This window comes from Vidua chalybeata, chromosome 6, assembly GCF_026979565.1.
Source record: "Vidua chalybeata isolate OUT-0048 chromosome 6, bVidCha1 merged haplotype, whole genome shotgun sequence".
In the NCBI taxonomy this organism is placed as follows: domain Eukaryota; kingdom Metazoa; phylum Chordata; class Aves; order Passeriformes; family Viduidae; genus Vidua; species Vidua chalybeata.
Window position 1 is genome coordinate 20,679,668 of NC_071535.1, and position 19,676 is coordinate 20,699,343.

A 19,676-nucleotide genomic window follows, 5' to 3' on the forward strand; every position below is an offset into this window, starting at 1 on the left:
AAGAAGAGAGTCAGGTTATTTCAATTTATAGCTAGCTATACCTAGCTAGACGTTTTCACCACTCTATAGTCACTGCTGTGACTACACTGATATGAAGTTACCTGTGACGCAGCCTTGAAGTTACCTGTTACCAGGTGAGAAAATTCTAGACAGAAGCACAGAGCTTAATGAAGGCTGTCTTAAACTGCTTCTCCCATATACACTGAATTTTAGGCTGCCAGTTCTCATGGACTGGATTACAGAAAACAGCAAACAACAAGTATGATTGACCAGAGGGTTCCATTTGTGTAGTTTTGTAACACAAAATCAAGGCTAGGCAAATAAGAAAGTAACTGATTCTGAACAAATAAATGCCAGTATTTTATATTTTGTGAAATGTACTGCTGTATTACCATGCCTAATTGAGTAATAAACATCCTGGGAGGATTAAGTATTTTCATAAACAGTGCTTGCAGGAGTCTTAGCCACGACAGTAGTTTAAGGCAGTAGTTTAAGCACTCCTCATGCTCTGGGAATCAACATCTAGGGACAGAATCCAAAAGAAATATAGCATACACATACAAAATTCATGAGCAGGTGCACTGGGAAGGTAACAATGTCCTCAGAAACCTCCTAGCTGTTTCATGGGTTCAGCTACTGTCTGCTAAGCCCATTGATCAAATTAAGACTAAGCCCTGCAAGGCAGGTGCCTACCATTGTCCCAGGAAAGAGCTTCATTCTCTTTGTATTTTGCAAATTTGCTGGAAATGGAAGGGTGCACCCTGTTCAAAGAGATGTTACAGAGCCTCTAGCATTTGTGAGACTCATAAAAGCAACTCCATCCGAGGGAGTTTATATCAATGTATTAGGTTTGTATTCAGCTGGCATTAAAATAAACAAAAGGTTTAAAATAAAGCACTGAAGAAGAAGCAAGGAACTATGAAAAGATAACTGCATGAGGAAGGAGAAAGACATGTGATGATGGTGTGATGCAAGACAGTGAAGAGAAAAAACAAATACCAAAACCAGAACATGCAAGCTGAGACAGAAAAGGTTAAGTCTGAGCCCTGGCAGTCTAATGAATTTACTGTGAATTCTTTGTGGGGGAGACAGCTGCCACTGAGTGCACATAAACACTCCACAGCAGAGCAGCTTCAGAAAGCACAGCAGAGGTCATTCAGAAAAATCTCAACATCTCAGAAAGCCTTTTTTATTTAGAATAAAAAATCCAGAGTTTGATATGAATGGTTTGATTTGTTTTCCAGGTCTGCGGAAACAGATGACACAGTAAAGCCTGGAAAGTGCATGTGAGCTCATCATTTTTACAGAAGCCTTACAAGCATCTCAGCCTTGGTGAGAGGATCATGCAGATGTGCCTGCCAGTCTAGCTGTATTTTAATAAAAAACTTGCTTTCCTGGACAAGTAGCTAGTTTCACTTGGCTCTTCTACCTTAAAGAGAAATAAATTCCTCAGAAACCATAAGATGTTAGCTTGGTACAGAAGGAGTAATGAATAAACCGTTCTCATGGGATGCCAACATAGGGTGTGAGATATCAGTATAAGAGGTCAAAGCCAAAGGTAAGTTTAAAGAAAACCCTTGACAACTAATGAAAATCTTTCACTGGTTCGAGAAGGACTTCAAAGTGGTAAAACTGTCACAAAAGGAAGAGCAGTCCACGAAATAAGCTATTAGGTGAATATACCTAGGGGAAAAAGGATATTTGTCTGAAGCAAGTACTGTAGTCCTTTAAAAGGTTAGGATCTGTGTCTTCATTAGGCACTACAGAATGTAATACCATGCAGAGAAACTTCAATAACACTTTGCAAGGGCATTGAAAACTTTTCCATATTAAGAAACAGCCTTGTTTAGAACAAAAGCTTCTGACTGACATCCTGTTTTACTGTTGCGGCAGTGGTTGAAGACATTAACGTCCCCACCAGAGGTTACTGTCCCTGCAGCAAGGGCAATGAAGAAGACTTGTGTGTCCATTCCTCCACAGCTGCAGTTCAGGAACCAGCATGCAGCCTAACCTGCTCATCTAAAGGGGCTGGCACTGCAGCACAGGCTGTGACCTGCAGCAGCCCAAGAACAAGCGCATGTCTTGATCTGCCAGCTCTGCCAGGAGGCAGCTTAAAGGAATGATCAGAGACATGTGAATGATGACCTACTAAATGGCAAAATTCAGTAAGGGAAGTCTTTAAGTCTCAAACATTGAATCTTTTCTATCTCTTTGATTCTGCCACTGAAGCTGGCCACTTGCATTGTCTGTTCATTTGTTACCTCTGAAGACAGTTGCAGTATAACATTCTATCAATCAAGTCAGGTCATCTGTGAACCAATTAATCTGAGACAATAGATAATATTTCCTGCTTTTCAATAAGCAATGTGACAAGTTAATATGGTGAACATTTAACACTGCCTAAACTGAGTTAATTTAGACTTAGTTTGGATAGTGCTTCTCTGTTGTCCAGACATACCTGTTGTTCCTTGACAGAAAAATAATAAGAAAAAAAATCAAAACCACCTACTGCCTCTTTGGATGAGAAGAGCTTGCACATGTTAACATGATATACAAAGTACACCATGAAATGCAGATGGGGAAGATTCTCATTAATCAGTGAATGTAATTTTCCATGTTAGAAGGGGCCATTGTTGAGGTAATGGTCATCTTGAGATCATTTGACTATTCAGAAACCTTTTCTTAAATATCAGTTTTAGGGCTGTCCTGATTTACTGACAGCTTGGTTATTTATATCCTGCTTTGGTTTGTTTTTGCTTCTTGCTTCATGGCCATGTTGAAAGAATCCTTCATTGCCATTCCAGACTACTGCTGACTTAGCTATGCATTATTAAACAATAATTAGCTGCTAACCTACAATTAACTGTGTGTCTGTGATGAAAACAAACAATCCTTAGATACAATTTGTAAGGTGCTTCATAAAGAAATCTTGTTAACAGCTGTTTTCATTACTGTTAGCATGCATACACAATAGTCCAGCAGGTGCCACAGGGTCTATCCCAGAGTCTGAAGCCTTTGGGCAAGCAGGTTTGAAATCCACCTGCTTCCCTTGTTACAAAAAAGAGAATCACAGCCCTACACAGTAAGATTTGGCTGGAGGGATTGCTTAAGTCTACTCCCTCTACCTGGTACTATGTCAAAGGCATCAACTGAATTATCAGTTTTCCCAACTTACACACAAGTAGGAATGCAAATTCTTTATCAAGACACAGGAATGGTTGAACTTCTGCATACAGTCTGATGCCAAACAAGGTCAAATTAAGTTAAAATTGGCTTTCTGATGCTGCCATGCAGGCTACAGCCCAAATTTCACTGCTCTGTGCAAAGGAAAATCATGCCAGACACATTTAAACAGAGCAAAAATGGCACCTGGAACAACATGATCTAGGTAAATGAACAATGACTGCAAGCAGTGATCAGAAAAAATGCAGTCCCACTAAAAACACCATACCAGACTAACAGGACAGTCCACACTTCTCCATATCTCCTTCAGGATATATGTACAATTTCCAGTAACAAGTGCTTATGATCACATTCTTCAGTGTTGTGAATTTTCTGTTAAAATATCACTTTGCATTTTCAGAAGGCAAATCAATGTTCACAAACACATCCTCCCTTCTATTATTCTATATGTTTTAGAACTGGCCATCAGATTTTCTTACATGAAGATTTCTAATAAAGAAAATTTGTTTCTAGTAATAGAGAGTATGGCTACTCCTGCCACTGACATCTTTGACAACTTTGAGGCCATAATTCATATTATGGTTTTTATTATAGTTTTTATCTGCACAACTCAAGTCAGAAAATGTTATTTTCCAGACCCACACTTCCGTGCAAGTAAAAGTGAAAAATTAAATGATGACTGCTAAGGAAAAAACCCAAACCCAAACAAGTTATTAATTCAGTTTTACTTCTGCAAAATAAAAACCAGGCTTCCTCTCTTTCAGAAAATACTTTTTTTTCCTTCTTTTAAAGGGCCTGTCTGGATATCAAAAGGGAAGAGAAATGGCAGGGGTCTGGAGTGATTTTTTTTCTAGAGTCTTTGCCTTCTGTGAATGAATTTGCACAAGACTGCAGAATAATGCTCTGGTTTGAAACATGATGAAGTTATGATTTAGTCTAGTCTAAACTCCATATAGTTCTACAGTAAAACGTATCAGTGATATTAATAAAATATACTAATAAAAGATGAGAATTTCTGTCTCAAAGAGATCAAATAAACAAGTGGATTTCTGAATTCTAGGTAAAGTACATATGTGTTTTGAATTAATAGTCATTATTTCTCCCCACATCCTTAGTCTGAATTAATGGACCATTGCAGGTGGATGACAGTAGAGCTGCAAAACTCTCAAATGCCAAGGCAATATACATGACAGGTACTGCAAATGTAACTTACAAGATGGACCTTAGCTCTACCCATGGATAATAGTAATCACTCCTCTTGTTTTCCCTGTAATGTCCTATTGGGAGAAGTGTGGTACAACAGTGCCTAACCACTGTCACCTTTCATTGCCACCAAGTTGCCTGTCAGCTTTAGAAGGACAAAAAAGCAAGGGAAGAACAGCTAACAACAGGAAAAAAGACTCAAAAAAATGAAATACCCAAATCCTTCTGACCTTCAGCTACAGCTGCCATTAAATCAGGTTTGAATAGAGGAGAAATAGTAAGTTCCAAGTGACCAAACCTGGCAGAAGTAGAGGGACAGCCAGCCTGTGCTATTCCCTCTCTTTGCTTCTAGAACAATCCTCGGTGTTCTAAACTGTTATTTACACCCTCTGCCTTGCTCAGTCTGCAACTGTCTTGGGGAAAGGTGATGACACTGCCATCTTTTCACCCTATTTTTCCCCTCACAGTAGAAGCCCTGATGCCATTTAACTGTGGCTGCCTTTGATGCCTCGCGTCCACCACTACAAGAGAAAGCAGGAGAGCACAAGTGCCTGCCGAGAGTTGCAGCAGCAGATCTTGCCAAGCCACGCCAAAGGAAACCTGGCCCTGTGGAGAGAGCAACTCAGAATCTGAAACAGACACCTGTCTCGAATGGTACAACAAACCATCATAAAAGAACAAGTCACAGACTGCAGGGCTAACAACTCACTCCTTTTGATACAGCATTTCCTAAGGCCAAAGTGAACATAGCAGATCCTGGTCCTTAACAATCCATTGCCAGGCTCTCACCTTCCTGTCCAGTTCATGCCAATTTCCCTCCTTTTTTTCCTCCAGGAATCACATGGAGCAGATGTGAACACCATTCCCATGGCTTCAGGTAAGAAAGGACAAAATAAATAACTTGCAAGCATTGGACATTAGCTGAGAGGCATCCAGAGAGACACTAAGCCTTTTCACAGCAGATTGTAAGTGGTCCTTGCTTCTTGCCAGGGCAACAAATGTTACAGCCAAGCAAGCAGAAATTTCTCTGCTGTGCTTGAGTCCATAAACAGGACAACGTGTAATCAGCCATCTGAGCACCAAAGAATTATTCATCTTCAGGCAAGCAACAATACCTCAGAATGAGTCAGATGTGGGGGTGGAAGAAGTCCTCTATGTGAGAGGCACCCACCACAGTGGTTCTTTCTGAGGCATATACACAACATACAACCCTCCTTCTTCCATCCATCTTTCCTTTTCACCTTGGCATTCTTATTTATGTCCAGCAGCTGGAAATCCTGCCAATTCCCAGCAACCACACACAGCTCTGTTATAGAGCGGTTCCAGCTGCCCTCCTGGCTCTGGAGGAAGCCCATAAGCTCTGCTGCACAGATCCTCCCCTAGAGCTCTTAAAGCTGCGTGCCTTCAGGGACTCCAGAGAAACAGGCTGTATATTCTGACCTGCTTACCATATCTACATTTCTAAATTTCATTCTCACTAATTGCTAAATCTCAAGACAAGCGGGTCACAGCAGTAGTCACCTGAAAAGCCATTGCTCACAACCTTAAGAACAACAATCAAGTCTGGCAGGTGACAGAGTAAATGGCAATGCATTAGGCAGTTGAGACAACTATATACAACTTAAGCAGTATATGTATGCATATATGGGACAAACGTGAGGAGAAGAGTGGCATGTATGAGAAGTGCAGAATCAGTTTTAGCTTGCTTTTCTACAAATATCTCCAAGGAGGCTATGTTTATAACAATGAAACAAATCTACAAATCTGGGCACTAGAGACCCGAGTGCTCCTATAAGTTTTAATATAAATGGCATTGCTCTAGCAGAGAACAAGAGGATTAACTGCTGCCTAAATGTAATCAATTGGGAGCTAAGAAAATTATGCATAAGATTTGGGCCCTAAACATATTTGCAAGTCTGGAGCCTACTCTGACGGCATTATGCTAATACATCCACAGCAAAGAGTAATCAAATAGTCTCCAGGAATACTGACCCTACCAAAAAAATGCTTCCAAAGCATAGATATCACAGATCACAGAATGACTGGGCTAGGAAGGGACCTCTAAAGGCCATCTCATCCACCCCCCCTTCTAAAGCAGGTTAACCTTGAGGAGGTGCATAGGATCACATTAATGCATTTTTTTAGTATCTTTAGAAAAAGAGATCTCACAACCTCTCTGGGAAGCCTATTCCAGTCTCTGCCACCTGCACAGTAAAGAAGTTCCTCCAATTCAGAAGAACTTCCTGTGTTTCAGTTAGAGCCTATTGCCCCTTTCCTGGCACCATGGAAAAGAGTCTGGCCCCATCCTCTTGACATCCACCCATCCATCCTACAAGATGTTTTGTATACATTGATAAGATCCCAAACAAGTCTGTTCCTTTAATTCAGGTATTCCTTTCTATATTCTTCTGCTCAAAGCGAAAACAAAATAAGGTCTGACCTTTTAATTACCATATCTTTAAGTCTTTTTTCTTAAGATCCTGAGGAAACAAGACAATTGGAATCCAATCCTACCCACTCATAAGACAGGCCTCCTACTTAAATCTAAGTCATATGCATTCAAAACATCCATTTCTGTTTTTATCACAGCACAGAGCACACAGCACAAATTTTCTGCTCTCTGCTTTGGACTCTAGAATCAAAGTGGTACTTCAGGGTCTTAATACCACTATGAAAGACCTAGGCCAAGAACCAGGGAGAAGGGAAAAGGAATACACCACCTGATGGAATTCACAAAGTATTACCCATAGTATCAGAACAATGCCTGTGAACTTGGTTGTGACAAGGACCAAGGATGCTTATTTGACTACAGGGAAAGAAAAGAACCATTTACAGAGTAGGTTTCTTGACAGATGTTGAATGAATAGAGTAAGGATTAGAAAACAGTAGGTCCTGGCTCAGGACCTGTATCCAGCCTGCTACAGCCTTTTAGCTTTCTAGCTGAAGTACTGCAACCCCAAAGCAGCTTGGCAGCTCACCTCCCTCTGCAAGATGCTTGTGTTCCACTTGCTGTGGTCTGTCCCATTAATCTTCTCACCATCAAATGTGCTCTAACCTCTTGCTTCCTGCATTAAGTTTTTCTAACAGAAGGATAATATATTAAAGGAATAATAATAACACTGATAACAATAGTCTAAGAAATACATACTTCTTTATCCATATTTCCCCTCGTTTGATTAGTCTCCCAGCAAGAGCTGCATTAATCACTGGGACAAGAGATAAAAGATAAAGTCCAATTTGAATTTTGCTGTGTGCTACTGAGAATGTATGTGTGTGTTCAGGCAGGAGGGAGGGAGGCCGCAGGATAATCTGTCATTTTATATATTTATGCTTTTGGAGGCAGTCGGGACTGGTTCTCCATTGTTACCACAGATTAAAATCATTCATGTCCTTATACTTTCATTGGAGGTCATTGTTCAGGAAAAGAGAGATATTATGACCAAGTTAAATTCAAGCTATTTCTGCAAATCTGTGTGTATGGCTTGGACACTGAGGGTATTGCTTGGATGTTAGAAGAACACAGCATGTAGTATTTTTTTGTCCTTACCTGACCTGACTCTTTTTTCACTGAGTTTTCTTGCTTTGAAACAATTATGGGAAAAGAACTGTTGCAAGTGAGAGGAAAAGGTGCATTTTAAATGATCTTAGTACAAGTGAGTGTTCCCAGCTCTTTTCTGACTTCGAATTGCCATGGAAGAATCCACGGATCCTCAGATCTCACTCCCAGCATTTCTACTGAACTGAGTCGCAGCCAGCTTGGCAAAAATAAAAGACTTTATCCTTAGGGAACATGGACTGTGGAACCAAGAAAAGACTAAAAGCAGAAGAGTGGTTACTCGGCCATATAGTATGAGTTTGTCTTTCCCCAAAAGGTTTCCCTAAAACCTTTGCTTCTCCAAAATAGAGTTCCTAGAACCACCAGCCTACCAGTTCTGGCCAGGTCACTCCCCCACTTTAAATCATGCTGGTTCTTTCCCATATCTTTGCGAGAGGGATGTATCTCATCCTTTGGATCTTCGTTACCATCTGTCCCTCAGCATTTTCAACATTTCCTACTCTCTTATCATGTCCCCTGTAAAACTACTGGTATTCCCTGGGAATTGTCCTTACCCAGAAATCAATTTCCTTAGAACACCTAATCTGCGACCCAGTAAAATGGGCAGTACAGCACCAGTTGAAAACTCTGAAAGTAATTATTAGGGAAGAGGATCCCTTTATTAGTCATTTTAAGGGTGAAAAGCCAATGTATTTTGTATGTAAATACAAACACCAAATACAAATACCAAACAACAAATAACTTTTCCTCCAAAAATCCACTGTAATAAAAAAGGGAAGCATTTATATCCTATGCAATATGAGAAGTGAAATCTATTTTCTCACCCCTTTGGCTTTATTTTTCCTTGGAAATTTTGTGGAAGCACATTCTTATCTTTCAGAATTTAATAGAAGTAATTTTTCAATCAAAAGGAACAACATCCCACCTACTCATATGCCATCTAAGGGAGGAGGTAAAGAATTGGTGGTTGCATAGTCTGTCTTGTTAATCACTACTTTTACGAGAGGTACCATGACAGACGTATCTTGCAAATCAGTGACAACTCATCCCACAGATGAAAAAGAAACTAGCAGAAATCCTTCTGTTTCTGTTAGCTAACAACACCATCATTCTGCAGAAAATCCAAGGCATTAATTAGATGGTTTCAGAAAACAGGTCTGTCACAACAACACAGATGTGTTTCCATTTTCTGTGCATTCACTGAAATGAATGATCTAGGAAAGGTAAGAGGTACATTCCCACCTCTCTGGCAGTCCTTAAAAAAAAAAACAAAACAAAAACAAAGAAAAAAAACCAACAAAGATCCAAACCAAACAAATAAAATGGAACTATATGTTCAGGAAGTATTCTGGCAATGTCTGCAGCTTCTAGGCATTTCCCCGAAGTATATAAATAGCAAGAAGAACAGATATGCTATAACAAAACATGAGCCAATCCTCCAACTATATTTAAGCCATAACCATTGATTCTACTCCATTTGTTTCCAAGTAGTTGCCTTTGCAATATTGGATCTCTTCATCATCTCTTGTCGCTGCACAACCATCCTAGAACAACACACTTGTCCTATTATTTCACTTGGCTTGGGATCAAATGTATGGTCAACTAGAATAGCTTCAGTTCCTGAGTACTGTATTAATCAGATTTTGAAAATAATCTTTCACGTGACTTTCAAGAATCCTTTTTGACAAGGTAAATGACATGTCTAAATGCACAAAGGGATACTGTGCTCTGAAAAAAAGTACATACTGATGTTATTAATTTTACTTTCTGAGAAATGTATGTCTGCCTTCCTGAAGAAGACAGGTATCAGCTTACTACAGCTGTTATTTCAGCTTCCTATTATTTTATTCAAGAAAAGGGTGTGCTGCTTGTTCAACTAAAGGCAAATAAAAATTTCAATAGTTCTTGGTCAAGACAAAACAAAGTATCAGAGAAAAATCTAAAAAGATTCTAAAATTCTAGAAAAGTGCTAGACCTGCCCCCTTTTATCCTCCCCTTGCTCTTTGATGCTGGGCCAAATCTTCACTTCCAAAATTGACAGGAGAACAGAACTGGGTACATGTGTCAAAAACACCAGCTGAGATTTTGCTGCAAGACCCAAGTGATTGCTCAGACCTGTAAGTTAAGGGAAGGTAATCTCAACCCTTTTAGAAATGAATCAGCCAACTCAGACCTTCTATAAACTATTAGACTGAAGAAATAAAAAGGCAATGTGTATCCTAACAAAACACACAGAGGAGTGGCTGAAGTGACTACTTACTAATGCTGCTATATAAAAAAAAGGCTATCCAAAGAATTAGTGTAAGCTATATTTTGAGAATTCATGCTATATGCCAACATGTGAGTCTCAAGTTTACCACACACATTCAGTCAAACCCCTGCCCTGGAGTCATGAGACAGACATCTGCATTTGGAGCCAGCAATGGCTACTAATTTAATGTTTAATGTTCCAGTATCACTGTTGGTAATGTCAACAAATGACAGCATAGACTCACATATGCATGAACTGTTTTACAAGCACAATGTTCTCTATTACTGTAATTGTGCTTAACAGAAATGCAAGGCTGAGTTTACTTTCATCATCTGTACTTGTCAGCACTGGGGAGCATAGGCTGGAAAAATAATATTACAACAAAATCACATTCTTCTTTTGAATGGGCACTGCACCTGTGGCTCACTTATGGCACTTCTAGAAGATCGGATCCCTATGGCACTTTCAGAAGTGCAGCACAACTGTCTTCTGCAGAGAGTGGATGAAACCATGAAAATGTAAGATTCTGTTTTAGATTATATGACCCTTACAGGTAATCTGAGTATCCTGAAAACAGCATCAATAAATATAATTTAAACACACCATACCACTTGCACATCTAATACTCACTTGGAGAATTTTTTTGTGCCTTTCCCATACAGAACATTATCACCATATAATATACATGTTTCTGGTTAGGTAGCTACTACATTACACACCAAAGATTCTGTATTTCAGTGTGCACTAAATCTATTTCTATATTACATATTTGTAAAGTATTTAGAGGTCATTTGGTATTATTGAATTAGTAACTGTAACCTACATGAACAATAGTCTGCATGAAAATTTTCAACATTTGGATTCTCGCTTCCAAACTCTGCTTTCTTTCTCTGCTCAAAGCACGTTACCATTTACAGAAGAGATGTGACTGTGAATAAGTAAATGCCATTTTGTGACTGCCACTGCAGCAATGCAGGAGTGTAGTATAGGAGAAGGGATTCCACTCTGCAGCATGGTAAAGTTTGGAGCTTTGATCTCTTTATGAAAAAATAATGGAGGAAGAAGCGGATACGAAGGGATAAGAGCCAAACTATGTAATTCTCAGCTGTACCAATGAGCCAATGAAGTCAGTCTTTAAAGCAGAGACTCATCAAAAGCTCTTTTTTCATTAGAGCTTTGCAGTCTTAGGATGAAAATGTCACTAGTGACTTATAAGAAGCAAAAACCAAATTAAAGGCCAATTTCTTTCCCTACCAAATTATTATCTATGAGTGTAAAAGAAAGTACCTAGGCAAGACCAAGGGTGAGACAATTTTATTTGTCTTACTGACAGTGAAAGTCTAATTAGACTGACAAATCTTCTGTGCTATTTTCCTTTGTGATATACACTGTAAGGAAGGATTTAGCCTGGAGCTGCACGTTATATGGAAAGACATTAATCAAGATTATTGGACACTCAACAGAAAACATAGTTAGAAGGCTGAAAAGCCTAATGGTTAAAAATAAAGGTTGAGAACCTTATTCTAAGCCATGACAATGGGCTGGACTCTCCATATAGATAATGGCAAGATCCCCTCTTCTACTCTCTACAGAGAACAGTCTGCATGTAGTAAGTCATGAACTGTCATTCTATAGGTCTAAAATCATAGCTGAAAACATCCACAAGTAATATATTCTTGTCACCTACAAGTTATAGTTTGAACAGTTAGACAAGTGTAATTTTCTGCATCTCAAGAAGTTGAGGCATGCCCTGGATATGTAACAGAGCACACAGTTTCTGGTTCCTCATGGAGAGCATAAGTTAATCTGTCTTCCCAGAAGGGTTCTGATCTCTTTTTCACATAAAACTGTTTTGTTCTTGGGTCCTCAACCATCCATGCCATAGGCCAGACATATTAGGGACCTGCCCTAGGGCCTCCAGGAGATTACCTGGTTCTCTACTTGGATTTGATGAACTGAGTGTGTTTTGAATGGAAGATGTGTATCACGATGCATGATCTCTAGACTAGCTTTAGTATTTAACTTTGCACAAATTCTTTGAAAACTGAATGACCCAGATGTAAACAAAGACAGAATGAGCCACATAAAAGCATATGGAGAGTCTCCTAAGAAGTTTTGAACAGCAACTCATAAAAGAGAATTCTGACCACTCAAGCAGCTGCCATGGAAGCAGAAGACAAGAGATTGAGCGTCACTTTAACCTGTTTTCACAGAGGTCTCCCAAACCAAAAAAAATCCCTGAAGTACTTCATTAATAAATGAAGTTGTTTTTTAAATCAGCAAATAGGGACAAATAGGGATTCCAGGACCTCTAACTAATGAAGTAACCCTGTGAGAAGTGTGACAACCTTGCAAGAATGCAGTGTGGTTCAGCACAGTGACTCTCATGCAGAAGCAGTCTGCATGGCATCTTACTGTACCACACAGAAAAGCTAGCAGCTTGTCTTTCAGGCCTTTGTGGCTATTGTGGCAAAGCAGAAGTCTCAGAGAGGATGTTATTGTCACAGGAGAGTCTGATGTGTCAGGGCCCTGAGAGGCAGCAAGAAATTAGCACAGCACATGCCACTTCTGGACAGACTGTACTTAAATCCAGGACAAAACCATGCGTGAGAAAAGTCAAATCAGTGCTTCTTCTTGTGGCAGCAGAGCACAAGCATCATTTGCAACTCACTGAAACAAACACCAGTTGAAATTTCTTTTTCTCTCTTATTTTCAGTTAGCAAAAAAAGTCAGCTCTTGCTACTTCCTTCTCTGAATCACAGGAACAATCCCAGCAGCATAGCACACAGCCATATATCTCACCTGTTTCTCACTCAAATCCTAGCTGTCCTCCTTTGCCTTGAGTTTTACTGCCTTGCAGAAATTTAGTATAAATTTATAGACATTTTAAATGCTAATTTCAGTGCCACTGAGTATTTCCAGCAATATTTTTCTCTCAATTCCCTTTATCTTGGTTGTTTGTCCAAAACTATATATCATATCTGAGATCTTCAAAAGTTGATGCATATCATAGGTCTGAACACGTACTGTGTATTTCTAGACCTCTTCATTTTCCCAGCTGTTTTTCTCTAACTATGTTCTAAAATACTTCTGTCAGTACTCAGACTACCTAACTGCAGGAGGTGTCTTGGTGTGTGTTACAAACAAAAATATCTTTGCACTTATCATGCTCTTCTGTAGTTTCTTAACAAGTGATGTGTAAATCTAAGTTTTCTGAAATTCCCCTGGATTTCGTAACACTTTGTGATTACTGACTTGATATTCTGTACAAGGTTTATATGCATTTCAAAAAGGAATAGTTTCAGTTACTTACATATGAAAATGAGTAATACAAGTAGCACAGATACTCCTAACAGAGTAAGAACAGTACTTCTTACCATGATTCGTGCTATTTCGCATTAGATGCTTCACTTTTATTTGTATCATGCCTGGTATTTCTACAATTGACCAGAAACATTCTGTGCCAAGTAATGTGCATGTGCAGAATAAAAAGTACATTTTGAACCCAAGGAGCCTGCAATCTTAGCATAAAACAAGATATGGATATAGAAACATGGATAATAAAACAAAAAAAAAAGTGACAATATTGATTGACTTGATAAACAGTTGTCTTAGACCATCATCAGCCTAACTTTTTGACTACTTTTGGCATGCATCATGATGACAAAAATGTTTCAATGGGATTGGAAAAATAACCTGCTATTGCCTTTTGTGTGATATCAGGAAGCAGAAAGATTCCCATGATCTAATCTAAGAAGTGAGCAAAAAATGCTTGAATTGTGCTGATCAGAATCAGAAGAGGCTAATCTTTAAACAGCCATGAAAGCAAAGAATAACTGTTTATATCTGAGCAGAAAAGAGAAGAGGAAGCTGGAACAAGGTAATAACTAACTGTATTTGTACCTCTCATAGCCTTAGGTATCTATATTTTATGTTTCCCAAAGAGTAAACTTGCTAACCACCACTTAGATCTAAAATTGCAAGCAGGCTTGATGATGGCGATGTCGAACACAAGCAAGATAAAATAACCATTAGGCACCTGAAAAACTGTGGCTGAAGATACTGCCCAAACAGGAAAAGACAATTTCTTCTCACTTTCACCACACAGATACTGCAACTTAAGTAGACAGAATCAAATTCCACCAAAAATAAGGAAGAAAGCCAAGCTATCTCTGCTGCAACAGCAATAAAATGGCCCAATATTGAAATGCAGAAAGTTGTAATGGAGGTATGTATTGACCTTTATTTTTCTTTCAGCGGGTAGCATGAAGTGTCAAAGAGTTATTGCTTTAATATCAGCTGAGATGAGGCCATTTGTTGTGGTGCGTGTGTATCCAGGAAATCGCTGCTCTAACCATGTTTTTAGAAGCACTTTGACACTTTATTAAATCTTCTTGATGCTCTTTCAGCACACAGTGGTCTCTGTAGGCTGAGTGAACTGCCACGTAGGCTAGGCAGGAAGCTTTCAGAAAGAGTTCCTTTTCAAGCAAGCCAGCACCATTTCCAGCTTGACCCAGCCCATAAAGGTCCAGTGCCACTTTCTGTCCACTGGCATAGCTAAACACAATTCTGATGCCTTTAAAAATTATAGAGGGCAGGATAAGAACCACCGACTTTATTGTTCTGGAGATGTAACTGTACAAATATTTTCTCTAAAATTAGAACTGCAGAGAAGGAACTGTAGTTCTCGCAAAGTTTACAACGAACAGTGACCAAACATGGGGTAATTTCCCCTCATTTAGTTGAGGCTTTATAAAATCACCTACTGGGTGTTTGATGCTAATAACTCAATTAATCCTAGTCCTGTTGCCATCTGGATTTACAGAGTACCAAAGCAGGCACTGTTAAACCTCAGCTTGGAATTAATTACTCTATAATAGTTGTAAATTCCACTGCAGCCAGACGTACCTCACAGAATCACAGAATAGCTGTGGTTGGAAGGGACCTCTGGAGGTCATCTAGTCCAAACCTCTGGTCAGCTAGGATCGTGCAGAGTCAGCTGTCCAGGACAATATGCAGGTGGCTTTTGAATTTTAACAGCATGGACTCCACAACCTTTTGGGGCAACCTGTGCCCATGCTCAGTCACTCTCATGTTACAAATGTTTCCTGATGATTAGAGGGAAAGTCCTGTGTATCAGTTTGTGCCCACTGTCTTTGGTCCTGTCACTGGGCACCACTGTCATCTTTACACTTTTCCTTCAGCTATTCGTACACACAGTTAAGATCCTCCCATGAGCCTTCTCTTTTCAAGGATGAACAGTTCCAGCTCTCAGCCTTTCCTCATACAAGAAATGCTCCAGTCCCTTACTCATTTTAGAGACCCTTAGCTAGAGTCTCTCTAGTAACTCCATCTCTCTAATGATTTCAAACCACATTTCATTCTAGTTGATAACACAATAGCATGATAGCATACTGCTGAAATTAATAACCCACAGCTCAGATTGGTTAGTCACATGATTCTTTTCTTTGCATTGACAAGGAGAGCCAAGTGAAGGTGTTTATTTCTAATCAGTACCATATTCTGGCTGCCACAAAAGTGGTTCCAAAACCACTGCATTTTAAGGGTTGAAATAACTACTTTGGCACAATTAAGTCACATAATCTGAAATTAATTTTTTTATTTAGGAATGATGATTTTTTACCAAATAGATGGGAACGGCTTTATGTTGGAACATCTACATTTTACAAGAAACTGATCTTGATAGCATTCCTTCAAAATTCTCTGCAGGAAGGCTATAAAAGGGAAATAAAAAATGACTCCAAATGGAAGTAATGCTCCATTGCTTTTCTCCTCATTATGAACTTCACTATTGCAGAAGTTCATCCTGTCATAATAATAAATAACCATACACCCACCTCCCATTAAGCCCGTAACTCTCTTCGGAATACATTTCCCCACATATGGAACTTTTGAAACATAGTTGTAACCTTGTTCTTGTTCACATTGTGACAATCTCACACAAATCGGCTCGCACTAGATCAGGAGCAAAATCTACTGCTATTCTTACATGCATGTGCCACAACAATTCAGCCAGCTGTTTGTCCTGTGTCCAACTCAGGAGGACAACATTTTTAAAATAAAGAGTTACATGGAGCATTATTCAGAGAACATAGCTCCTATGAACTTATAAATAAGCAGCAAGACAAATTAAGAACTGAAGGGAATGAAGAAGACTAATTGACTCACCTGGATGCTGGGCGGTGAACGATTTTTTCGGGTGGTAGTGGTCGCCATCGTGGTTGTTGTTTCCATAACTGTAGTCGACATTTCCGGTGGCACCGATGTTGTAGGTGTTGTTCCCAAGATGGAAGGGACTTCCCCAACGAGTCGGACGCTTCCATTGATTTTAATGTTGGGGTTGTTCTCTGCCGCCATGTTCAGCACTTTCAGGCCATTGTAATAGAGCCCGGAGAGCTGGCCTTGGAAGAGACGCCCTCTGTCCTTCCCTCCTATGGCTATTTGCGCCTGGGTGTTGAAGATCGTTAACTGTCGTCCTAGTGAAGGGGGGTGAATAACATTATTGACAGACATTTCCTTCAACTTGCATACTACATTGAGCCCCGGCCCGAAGGATGGAAGTAGATTCATTCTTGGGAGTGCATATGATGACTGTAGAGAAACAGTATGGAAATGTGGTGCCTAAAAGTCATCAATAAGGATGATTAGCCTGGAAGTATGAATACCTGAAACTGAACCTTGTACCCCAGCATCCACTCACACATCAAAACTCTGGAGGATCTTCAGAAATTTGAACTCGTTCTTTTAGGATTGGATGAATTTTAAACTACAAACAGGACTTCAACATGTGGCTATTTTTCTACTATCAATTCAGACTGCAGTACCTGTCAAGCTTTAGCCCATAAATAAACCTCTTTTTGGACTGGCTAAAGCATTGGATTAACTCATAAAGCCACTTTTAATAATGCCAAGGTTTCAAGGGTTGGCTCAAAACAGTGAAACATCAGGTAAAAATAAAGTGATATAAGAATTAAGTAGGAGTGTTATGACAGGATCACTCATGATCTTTCACCTGTAAACTTTGTGTTGTGAAGGCTTGCAAATCTAAACCCAAGAAGGAACAAACACAAACATTCCTATGTCTCTGAAAGAGCAAAGCTTTTGAAATAGTGAGGATAACAGTGTTTAAGATGCTTTCGCTCTTACAGACAGTGAAATTCAAATGTAGGCAGGATTATGTGGTTTAGTTAAGGTCACATCTTGAGTATTAGAAAAGGTTCAATATCACATGTAATAAAAATACAATTATTAAAAATAAATCTAGTAACAATTGCCAATTCACCTAGTTCTTCAGGACACATCACATTCAGCCTGGACTGCTCTATAAATACTGTTTGTGTCCCAGGCTGCACTAGGTTGACCATGTCAAGAAATAAATTGCTTCATGAAGTGCAAAGGCAGTGCCTATGATTTCATTGTTCCTCAAAAGATTAGGGGCATGCCACCTGAAATCTGCTGAATTAGCAGACAAACTAGACTGGACATTGCTCAGAAGAGTTATTAATGCAGCTTCGAATCAATCATCATTTAAATATCTTGTGCTTTCCCATTTTTACAAAGTTTGAAATATGTTTTCCAATCCCATTCCCGCTGCCCAGTTCTCACTTGCCACTTTCTGTCTAGTCCAGCCTGATGAGAGGTGCAGAATGCCCCCATGTAAGGAAAGCACAACCTATGATCCACTGCTCATTCCTTCACAGCCAGTGGTTAGAGTAGATCAAAATGCATGGGGGAGCTCACCAATTTTAGGCGTCGTGGCAGGTCTCGAGGTCAAGTGGTGATGCGGTGTAGCATCATCTTATGGTGACAGGATGGACCATGGGGAAGAGAATGGGGACAAGAGAAGAAATGTATCTGAAAGTAGTTCCTGTCCCCAAATAGGGCCCTAGCTAACTAAGCAACAGTATATGGAGAGGTGGAACACACAGACATATGGAGGTAGGCTGCACATCCCTTGTGCTCCTCACTCTCAGATTCATAAATGGAAAATAAGGACTTGGTCAGGGTGGAGTAATTGATGAAGAAATGAGAAATAAAAATGGGGGATATCCTTCCCTTGGAAAGTGTTGAAACACCTGATGTGAAGTTCTGCATCTCAGGAGGTTTTAACTTGCCAGAGGCAACATATGTCTATTAAAACATCAATAAACATGCACAGAAGCCACACATCCTCAGAATGTAAATAGAGCCTTTACTCTTGTCTGTGACAAAAATAGGGCCCAGTAACAATGTCTGTTAAGACATTCATCCCTCTCAGCCCAGCTCCTGTCTGAATTAGAGGAAATGGCACTGTGTAGAAGGTCAAATTCCTGTCCCATACCATGTCCTCAGAGCTTGCTTTTCTTTTCTATCATGTTGTGCTTTGGATTTTATAAGGGATATGCTGTAAGAACTTTACTGTGCCATTTTCCCTTCTCTGAATATGTTCCCTCCCTCTAGCACTGTAGTTCTGTACATATTGTCCCTGCCCCTACAAACTCAGACATGTCACTTGCTACTGTTCCCTTCTTCCCATCTCACTCATGATAAGAGTGCCAAAGAGTAGAGGTAAGATGAGTAAAGAAGGGACTTATCAGTAAAGGGACTTAATTTTGACATGTTAACCCTGAAAACAGATGGAAGATAACTGTAAGTTCAGTTTTCCATTTGCATTTCCATTCCTTTCTTCCCTTGGATTAATTTAGTATCTTTTTTCATCTTTTGCCAAAGGGAAGAAAGTGGATGGTGATAAGAAAGGAAAATTTTTTGCTGTTCCAGGTAGGAGAGCTCCCCAAACAAGGATAGTAGAGGGGTTCTGTCACTTTTTCTGGAGGATTATGACTTAGCTCTGGATGTCAACTATTCTAACCAAAGATCATAGCATAGCTTTACATGTCTGTCATATCCCTTGCATTATTTGCGAGAATGAACAGTAAGTATATTAAGCCTGAAAAAAAGAGACCATGTCTCCAATTCTGGGCCTTCATCTGCATCTTCTAATGTTGAAAGAAAGTGTACACCAAGAAGATGACCCTTTTCCAGAAAAAAAAAAATAAATAAAAGGAAATTTGATTGTGTATTTTGGAGTCTTCACTATCAAATGGTTTTCCAGATCAGGGGATCAGGATTCATGCACTGCACCATATGGTTAATGCTGGAAACCACACTAAAAATGTGTTTGCTAAAAGAACAATCACTGGTTGCAGTCACCTACTACCTGCAATTCCTCATTCTTTGCTCTAAGATGGTGTACACGTGCATGGTAAAGACACCAGGGAAATGAATATGGGATGAGAAAAATCTTTGGAGAGAATATACACTTCCTTCTGCCACCATATATCACTTCTGATCATTCTTTGAATGGAATTTAGCTGAAGCCTTTACTTCCCCCAAGTAAAATTTATCTGGCCACTGGATTTTATTGAGGAACTATTTACATTAATAAATTCAACTAGGTGCGTAGTTTAATTCTGCAGTCCTTTT

General features: G+C 39.5%; 1 protein-coding gene across 2 annotated transcripts in view; it reads right to left on the bottom strand.

Annotated features, from left to right (window-relative positions):
* The window catches only part of NRXN3 (neurexin 3), a 751,638-nt gene that overhangs the window by 90,715 nt on the left and 641,247 nt on the right, over positions 1-19,676 (bottom strand). Inside the window, exons 16-17 of one of the 2 annotated variants that reach the window (XM_053944975.1) lie at positions 17,955-18,011; positions 16,383-16,690 (exon numbers count right to left, since the gene is read on the bottom strand). In XM_053944975.1, the coding sequence (XP_053800950.1) occupies positions 16,383-16,690; positions 17,955-18,011 (365 nt within the window). The remainder of the gene's footprint in view (positions 1-16,382; positions 16,691-17,954; positions 18,012-19,676) is intronic. The other variant, XM_053944976.1, reaches the window with a different exon arrangement.